This window comes from Cucumis melo, chromosome 6, assembly GCF_025177605.1.
Source record: "Cucumis melo cultivar AY chromosome 6, USDA_Cmelo_AY_1.0, whole genome shotgun sequence".
NCBI lineage: Eukaryota > Viridiplantae > Streptophyta > Magnoliopsida > Cucurbitales > Cucurbitaceae > Cucumis > Cucumis melo.
Genome location: NC_066862.1, coordinates 28,959,135 through 28,969,501, shown reverse-complemented (window position 1 = coordinate 28,969,501; position 10,367 = coordinate 28,959,135). Strand labels below are relative to the sequence as shown.

The 10,367-nt window shown below is 27.1% G+C and overlaps 1 protein-coding gene across 1 annotated transcript; it reads right to left on the bottom strand.

Annotated features, from left to right (window-relative positions):
• Positions 1-307: 307 nt before the first annotated feature.
• LOC103490824 (probable BOI-related E3 ubiquitin-protein ligase 3) lies at positions 308-2,605 on the bottom strand. Its single transcript, XM_008450530.2, has 4 exons — positions 1,873-2,605; positions 1,670-1,770; positions 1,247-1,581; positions 308-1,153 (listed from the first exon to the last, which is right to left on the bottom strand). Exons 1-4 carry the CDS (start codon positions 1,917-1,919, stop codon positions 635-637), a joined length of 1,002 nt encoding a protein of 333 aa, XP_008448752.2. The 5' UTR covers positions 1,920-2,605; the 3' UTR covers positions 308-634.
• Between the last annotated feature and the right edge of the window lie 7,762 nt (positions 2,606-10,367).

Genomic DNA, 10,367 nt, shown 5'->3' with positions numbered 1-10,367 from the left:
TTTAATGGGAAATTATGAATGTAAAATAACAATTAAAAAAAAAAGATGGTGTAAATTAAATATATATATTTATTTAAAGTGTAAATTAAATTTAAATCTAGAATTAGACATGAGTTAATTTGAAATTATCCAAAGTCAACCAACTCAATAATACACCGTAGAAAGTGAAACAATAACATTGCTCAAATGATTTAAATGCAATAATTGAAACCCAAAATTAGTAAAAAGAAATTATTGGCTTAGGAAAATGAAACCCTACCATATTAGTGATAAACATATGTATACCCCAAAATGATTCAAAATAAAATGAGACAGAAAATTATTTATAAAATAAAAGAATTTATATTTCAATTAAATTTCAACAACAAAAGAGAGAAAAAAAAAAAAAAAAGGAAAAACAATGCCAACATCAGTATGACCATTTACACCTCCAGGTATCAAAATATATTTCCAGAAAAAGAAAAAAAAAGAGAAGAAAATATTAAGAGAAAAACAAAATGTGGTTTTGTGTATTTTTTTTTTAAATAAAAAGTTATTGATTTTTTTTTTTTTTTGGGTATTTTAGTTTTATTTTTTGGGGGGTTTTACCATTGGGCCTGGGGGAGTCAGAAATGGGCCATGAGCCCAATGGGCTTCACGAGAGATAAACTTCAACACTTGAATTTCTCGAGGCCCGACAAAGGGGGCACGTGCGAACCACGTGATCACAAACTGAACAAAGGCAGAAATGCCGACACGGCAACAAAACCACCGACGCGACTCGCTTCCGACACGATTTGCAACTCGGTCCCGACTCGGCTATTACTCGGTCTGGGTCAATGTAACCAGACTCAGCATCTTCCGCCGTGCAGTCTCCTACTACACCACCGTCTCCGCTGCCACCAATTCCGGTGCCCCTCATTATCGCTTGCTGCAGTTGAGCCTGCAGCGCCGCAGCCGCCGCTTCCTCCGCCCTAGCCTTCTCTTGCCACGCCGCCGCCTCCATGCTCAACCTGGCGGCGCGTGCTTCCAACTCCGCGTGTCGACGTGTAGCCTTCTCCACTTCCACTTCCTTCTCTCTCAACCTCCTCGCCGCCCTCTCCTCCGCTGCCGCCAGTATTTCCCGGTAATGCCTCTGCCGTTTCTCCGCCAACGCCCGCCGCAGCTCTTCCTCCTAAAGAGAAAACAATCCGAAATTTTTTTTAAGAAAACAAAATCTCCTCTCCTTTTTCTTCACAAATTCCATCTGGGTTTTCCAAATCCGTACCTGGGTTTGAAGGAATTGGTCAATTTCTTCACGGTGTTGTTTGATTTGAGAGGAAAAATCATCGGAGACAAAAACAGAGGAAGAGAGAGAAACAAGACTAGCATCATTCTGCGACGACGGAGGCGGCGGTGGATGATGGTAAAGGTTGAGCGGTTGGTCACCGGAGAACAACCTGAGTCCGGTAGAAACGACATTGGAAGGATGGTGATGGTTATGAAGCTGAGAAAGATCAATAATCTGAGGTTGAAAACAGAGAGGATTGATTGTGGGAGGTGAAACTGAAACAGAGTTATCTCTTCCTCTTTTCCTTAAATTACTACTCAAATGATTCCCACCTGAATTTCAAATTCAAAAACCCATCATCAGAATCTCTTCAATTTCAATATCCAAAAACCAAAACCAAAAACAAACAAAAAAACCAACCTCCATTGTTGAACAGAGCATGAGACTGTTGAAGAATTCCTCCTCCTCCTCCACCAGGTTGAGGTTGTAATGAATAATCATGCTCAGCATCTTGAATATTTCTACAAATTCCAACTCAAGAAAAATTAGAAAAAATAAATAAATAAAGAATCTCAAGAATTTAATTCAGAGAAAAAAAAAAACAGAGGAAAAATTTAAGGAACCTGTTAAGAAGGAGGACATTGGAAGGGTATTGAGCTTGAACAGCCATTGAAACGAATTAAATCAATGAGAGGAAATGGAGTTTGTGATTGATTTTATTGGAACCAAAATGAAAAAGAATATGTGTATATATATATATATATATATATATATATATAAAGAGTGAGGATTTTTAGAGAGAGGAATGGGAGGGGAGAGAGAGAGAGAGAGAGAGGGAGGCAAGAACAATAAAAGCTACCACAGAAGAAGCATGAAGGACACAAGGCGGACTCTTCAATGAGAGTTAAAGAAAAAAAGAAGAGAAATTTAAAAAGAAAAAAAGAAAAGAAAAGGAGAATAGAGACAAAGATATATACTAGTATTTATAACGCCACCGTGAGTGGTGTTTACCGGCGGCTGAGCCACGGTTGAGAGAGGAGTTATAGAGAATGAAAGTAAAGAGAGAAAATTTATGAGTGAGAATCATTTTATATGGGTGTGGAGAGAGAGAATTCCTTAAATTCTCATTTCTCCTTCTCTCTCATCAATGACTTTTTTTTTTTTCTTTTTGTTCATAGAAAAAATATATATAAAAATGGAAAGAAATTACTTTAACTTTAAATCTCTTATGAATTTGAGTAGTTTGTTTGTTGTGTTCATGGGGGGTGGGGTAGCCTTTTTCTTGAGGACTCATCATTTTTTGTTTTCACCCATCCCAATTTATAATATTCAATTCTCTTTCTTTCTAAAATTTTGTTTATGTATTCATATGTAAATACTATAATATATATACATCTTACTATTTTTATCTTCATCATTTCACTATTTAAATCTTCTCTCTCTCACATGTTTTTCAAATATATATACCTACACACACACATTTATATATAGATATATTTGCAAATATAGAAAAAAAATAAAAAATAAAAAATAATTGCCTTAAAAATATTTAAAAGTTTTTTTTTTAATTATACTACTAAAAGGATAAATTTTGTTATATATTGTTGATATATTTATTATTTAACGATGGATATGTGATAGTTAAAGTATACGAATCAGATACATTTAATTCATACGAGGTATGATTTTTATTTGTAAAATATATTGAAGTATTCGATAGGTTTTCAACGATTTTCTTGTGTTTATGAGGACAATTATCTACTTATTGAGCTAATTATAATCAATTTTTTAGGAAAAATCGATTTATGCGCCTAAACTTTTAGATTTGCATCCATAGAAACTATGAATGAATAATTATTGTATCAATTTTAGTCATTCTTCTTTAAATTTCGTTCGACAAATATAATGGAAAACTTACCACTTGAGTCTATTAAACTTGTAAAATTTCATAAACAAATCAATTTGGGCTAATTACCTTTCAAAATCTCATGCATTAATTTACAAACGTACGTAAATTTATTCAAATGTTAGTTTTACAAAAAGAACAATCAAACAATTCTCAAAGAAAAGTTTTGACTAAAAATCTAAACCAATTCAATTATAAAAGTTTAGAAATTTAATTGATACAATGAAAATTTTTCAAATGAAACTCAGTTAGGATGTAACGCTTTGATATTACTTACAATTAGGATTCAAAATAATACGTGACATTATTAATTTTCAAATGTATAAATGGATAATTCAAATTTGTTATCCATACAAAATATCATAATGCAATTATTATATACTATAATGTTTAGTGTATACTGTTATTTTTGGTATTTAACATTAAATTTCTATATAAAATGCATTTATAAATATAATTAATTTGTAGACCTAATATTTTTAGTAATGCATTTGGTATTTTGGGTCAAGAAAAAAACAATCTGACTTTAGATTTTTAACCAATGCAATAAATAAAGAAAATATGATGATGATTATTATTATTTTTTGTTTGTTAATGTTCATGAATAACAATAGAATAATTAATTTAATTAAACTCTTTATTTGAAAAAGGATATTGAAGATTTTTAATTAATGGTTGCTTTGAAAATTATGCTTAATTATTTATAATTATTAGTTAGGAGGTTGGGGGATGTATATAATTTTTGGTTATCTGTCAATGACCTACAAATCCTCAACCAAAAATTAATATATTGTAATTTATCCCTTTCTTTTTTGTAAAACAATTTTTTTTTTTTTTGCTTTCCCAACAATTTCTTCTTTCCATTTCAAAATCAAAGCAATCCTTAATCCTTAAGTCGTGTGGTTGTACGTTGAAGTTAATAGAACAATTTTATGGTAACTGAACGATACGTTGACTAAATGAAAAATTATTAATGCATTAAGTAATTAGTAAGAATATTTTATCTGAATTTGTTATACGTTGTTCTACTTAACTGATGGTTTCTCTTGTGGAGAAAATAAGTGAACATTTTCTCCGTAGATTTTTTTTTTCTTTTTTAAATTTGGCTATAATTTGGTTGTTGTGTAGTCTTGTTTTATAGTGTTTTGTTTGAACATTGATCTCAAACTCTCACGTCGTTTATTTTATTTTACAATACACTACTTATAATCTAGATAATGGTAGCGTTTTGTTAATGAGTTGAATTTTCCTTTCTTTGATAATAATAAAAAGAATTCCCATTATTTCTTGTTTTTTTATTTATTTTTTGTGTTGTGGTTGAAAATGAGAGATGTTATTTAATTTATGTATGAAATTGAAAGGTTGCCAAATGCAAATAAGATAATGGGAAATTCCAAAATACTTACGTATATGTGGTGGCAATAATAATAATAAAAATAAAGAAGGAATAAAAAGGATCTTCACCAAAACCAACAAGGAATTATTTGACTTTAATCTAATGGAGAATGGTAAAAAAAAAAAAAAAAAAAGAAAGGGGAATATAATGAAGAAAAAAAAAAGCTTTATTTTCAATTTATACTTTCAAATGCTTTGTTCTTGTTTTTTATTATTTAGGAATGTGTAATTTTGAGATATGGAGCCAAAATTTGAAAAAAAGAAAGTTTGTTTTTGTTTTTTCGATTTGATAAAAAATTCAAGTGTTTAATATGAAAAATATGAAAACTATGATAAAAGGTGATGAGAAAACGAGTACAATTTTCGAAAAATAAAAATAAAAAGAAATTAAATCTCTCATTTGAATTTTTAAAATTAATTTTAGGAATACTACTTCTACTTACAAACTTCTATGTATTACCATCGACTCTCTACTAACATTTTCTAAAAAATTTAACAAAAACTTTTGGAAATAAATTAGTTTTTATTTCTATATTTATTTGATTAGGAATTCATGTTTTCTTTTAAGAAAAAGTCGCAAAAATCATTACTGAAAATTTGAAACAAAATAGAGTTGAATTTAAAAATTTTGAAAACTAAAATTGAAATAGTTACCGAATAGGGTTTAGGGTTTTGTTTGATAATCATTTTTATTTTGATTTAATATTTTTGAAAATTTTTCGCTTATATATGTTTATTTATCTTCCACATATTTTATTATCTACTTTTAATAAAGCAAGCTGAATTTTAAAAAAGCAATAGGTTTTTCTTCAAAAAAAAAAAAATTTTGACAAAGGAATTAAATGTAATTTTCTAAAGAAAGTGAAAATTATAGTAAGAGAAAAATAAAAACAAAATTATTATCGATTCGATACATAAAATGATTATTAAATGAGACTTTAAAACTTTGTTTTTTAAAAAAGAAAGATTAATTATTCAAATATTTCTTTAAGAATAAAAAAATTAAAATAACCTATTGAGTTATGAAAAATTTAAACCAAAAACTAAAAATCAGATAATAATTATTGAACGAGATGTAACATCAAAATATACAAAACCCTGTAAAAAAACAAAGTTTGGTTATACAATGAATTGAGGATGAAGATAAAAGAAGTGTAAACTAATGAAATATACAATTTATGAAAGAGAGAAAAGGAAACAATAATAATAATAATTTGAAAGAGAAATGGTTGGAATAGGCATCTTCAATTTTTGTCTTTGCTCAAACCCCACAAAAGCAAAAACCCTCTTTTTCCTTAACCCTTTTGTTTTCATCTTCTTCTTCTTCTTCTTCTTTCTTTCTTTCTTTCTTTCCCTCTCTCTTTCACACCCCAAAGACAAACCCTTTCATTTTCTCCCATTGAATAATCCCTTTTTTTTCTTCCCTTATGCATGGTCTCTTTTGCCTTTTCTCTTTAATGCTTTGTACCCTCTCTTTTCTTTTATCTCTCCTGTCATATTAAATTGTCAAAGATTTAAAACGCTAAAAAACGACTTCTCTGAACTTTCTTACCACGCCTGGTTTCTTTCATGTATAGAGATGACAAATTTTTTCCCCTATAATTATTAGGAAACAACTAGGACCAAGGTATCGTGGATATGCCTCGACCTATATATATTCGAAAGAATTCCAGATACGTTCGACTTTTATTTATGTATTTATTTATTTATTTATTTATTATTTCTCTAAATCCTATAATGAATAGAGAGAATAGAATAATGAATAATTTAGAAAAAAATAGTTTATCTCTATAATTTAAGAAACCAAAAAAAGCATTGAAAAAGATGTAGAATACAAGAATTTTTGGTTGCGAGGACAAAGAATGAAATTCCTTTGTAGGGTCGGTGGGATGATGAAGGCCTTCCCCTTGTTCTCATCTCATCATCTTCCTTCAATTACCATCCTCACTTTTATAAAAAGCATTTTTCAAAAATAATAAAAGTGTAAAACACTATAATTTATAAGAAATGGTGTTTCATTAGTTTAAAATTAAATTACTATTATTGAAAAAAAATTACATATGTCTTCTTTTTTATTGTGTATTTGTTAGAAAGTTCTAAAATTGAAAAGAAAAAAAAAAGTTAAAAGATAAAAACGAATTAGAAGGGAAATTTAGATTACTAATCATGAAGAAATAGATACAACAATTTGTTTCTAACTATTGTCTTTATCAAAAGAAGTCTAAGATTAAAAATGGTATAAAATAAAAAGAGAGAGAGAATAACACCGAAGTTAATTGTTTTCGAGGGAATTATTATAAATGATAAAAAAATGTTGAAAATATTTACAAAATATAGTAAAATTTCAAATTTTATCACCGATAAATATTGATAAACAATACTTTTGATAGTTATTAAGTCTACATTTTACTGTATGTCGTAAATATTCTATTTATGTTATTATATTTAAAAGTTTCACTTATTTTTAATTATTTTTTTAGATAGCATTTTAAGAAAAAAATTTAAAAAAAAAAAAAAAAAAGAAAAGAAAAGAAAAGACAAATAGTTAAAGGTGAGGGTATAAAAATGAATTATAGATTTATATGACAATTTTGGAAAGTGGAGTTCAAAATGAAGGGATAAAAATTCTCCACCTCCTAACACCTCTTATTATAAATTATAGATTTATATGATAATTTTTTTTTAATTTTCTTTCTCTCATATACAATAAATGAATAAATTTAGACAATGACATCTAAACTTGACATCTCAAGGAGTCTCTATTCATCTTCATTTAAGGTAAGTCGACACATTTTACTCTAATGCTACAATGATTATAATCCAGATTTCTAACCACGCATTTAAATAAGACATAATGGAGAACTCTCAAGTGTGAGATCGAGCGCTATGAATCTCTAACAAAGGACTAATTACCTATAATCGTAACAACGCATTAATTTAACTTACAAAACACAATTTAAAATATCATGATTTTATTTTTGAACTCTCTCTTACTTGATTGAAGTTAGATTGCTGAAGTAAGTATAGCTCAATGAAAAAAAAAAAACATGAACTTCTTACCTCAAAAGATTACGTATAAGTCATATATATTAAACGAAATATTTATGTAATGATTAGAATTTAAAATTAAAGTTTTTTATTGAAAAAAAAACTCGTTTATCTCTCTCTCCCAATACTTTTAGCCTAATTTCTTGGATATCTATAATAATGCATTGAAAATACAAAAGAAATAAAAAAACTAACACACAAAATACAAACAAACACGATTCACATAAAAGACCTTTGAAGGTTATCTATAAAACAACCCTAGTGGATTAAGAGAGAAAAAAAAACACACACACACACAAAACAATCAAATTATTAAATTTGATACATGAATGAACTAATTAATTAATTAATTAATTAATTAAGATAATTATTTGGATGAATATGCCGAATTGGTTGACCTTTAAAATTTGTATATATATATATATATATATATATATATATATATATATAGATAAAGATATGAAAGATGTGTACATGTACCAAATTTAATTGAAGTTTTGTGTGTAGAGGGTAATGGTGGGATTCTTTTGATTTAATTAAAACCTTTGAAATTATAACCTAATTGAAAAGAAGATTGAAGATGATCAATTGAGTGATTAAGATTGGGAATGAAAGGCAATTTTTTAAAAAAATTTATTTACTTTTCTATGTGTATTCTTATTTTAATGAATAATTTTAAACCTATAATCTAAAAATATTAGCAACCCAACTAATAAAAAATAAATCATTTAATCAATCAAATTCTATACTAAATTCTAACCTTAAAACAAACTTGACTCATTCAACTAATTCAAAAGAGGATTAAAATAAATTGTGTTTTCTTAATTTAAAAAAAAAAAAAAAAGAGAACATGATAAATAAACATTTAATCAGATTGGAGGAAAAATGAGGTTGAATATATGAGTGTGAAATTAGAGTAATGAATAAGAAGATTGAGGTATAGATTTTGAAGTTTATCAACACTTGTTCAAGTCAACAATATGATAAATGCCATGGCCGGCATTATTATATTAATTTTCTCAAAAAAAAAAAAAAAAATCTTATTTTCTCACATTTTCATCCTTTTTTCTATTTATCTTTTTATCTATCAATATATATATATATATATATTTGAAAATTGATTACGTAAGAAAATTGTTTTAAGATATAATAAGCTCGAGTTTTTCCAAAAATAAAAAGAAATTTACAAACCAATTACATTCCATAGAATAAAACTACTAAAAGATAAAATTCATTACATTTGATTTTTATGTGAAGTGTAAATATTTTGTCAAATGTTCGATTTTTAAAAATTTCTCTTATCAAATAATCTTTTTGGTGATAGACGACGATAGACTATTAACTATGTCTATCACACGATACATATATATTATAATATTTTGTAAATATTTTAACTTATTTTGTTATATTTGAAAATAGCTATGTTTTTTTTCTTTTTGTTAAAAAGATCATTTTCAACCCTTAATTTTCATAGAAATAATAATTTAATTCTTAACCTTTAATTTTAAAGATTTATCTAGACTTTATACTTTCAAACGTATTAAAATATAAGCTATGGTGAGAAATCTCATGATTTCATGTGTTAATTTTTATAATGACTTAATCATCATATTTGACATGACTATTGTCTATTAGGGATAGATAGTGATAGACATTTACTTGGATTTATAATCGGTAAATGATAGTAGTTTAATATATAGCGTCTATCGTTAATGGACAATAGTATTTTGTTATATTTATAAATAAGTTATCTGATTTTTACTGTAATGCTAAATTTAGTTACATTACTTTTCAAAAAAAAATTAAAATTTAGTTTTTCAAAATTTAAATTTTAGGAATTTTTCAATAATAAAAAATAAACTCCATATAAGAAGGTGGTAAAAGATAAAATTCTTTTAAGTTTGAATTAAAAAAAAAGAAAAAGAAAAGTAGATTCATTATGTATTTACAATTCAAAATTTGTCAACAAGAAAACACAAAAGGTTTTCAAAAACACTTCTCTTGTTGATCACTTATACCAATTCTCATATGGGAACCCACTCTTCTCTTTTGTTTAATTCCCTCTTTTTTGGTGAGCCATTATTTGGTAACCTAAAAGCAAAAAAGAAAACTCCAATTAATTTGAATTAATAATTTTGGTTACTTATTTTCAAGAATTAATTCATCAAACTTCTTCACATGCCAATTCCAAATTGAAATAATCAATATCTCTCCCATTTAATTCTTTTTTCCCCTTGATTGAAGGCACACCAACTTAGAACATTTCTTTAATTTCAATTCAATCAACTTCCCACTTCCTTGACCCACACTTTCTCATACACTTTGGTTTTAAATTTCTCTTAACCCATTAATCATTATTATATATTATTAATTTTCTTTCTCTTTAATAATAATTATGATTAAATTAGTACTTTTTAATAATTTGACTTTGTGTGTTAACCCTAGCTAAGTTTGCTTACTCATCCCCTATCCGCCACCACCACCCTCTCCCCCTCTATACCCATTTTGTTTTCCATTACCCAAAAGCTAAATATTTGGTTCTAATTAATTATAAGTGTTTTTTTTTTCTCTCTAACCAATGCTTAACCACACACTACCAAACAAATTAGGCTTATGATCTTTTACCTTATTATATAGTTGAATATTATTATTCTTGGTCTTCTTTTTTATCTTTCAATAATTCAATTATTGGGGTTTTCTTTTTATTTGTCATTTTTCAACTTAAAATATACTTTTTAGAAAGAGTGTGATGAGAGAAAGTAGATAGAG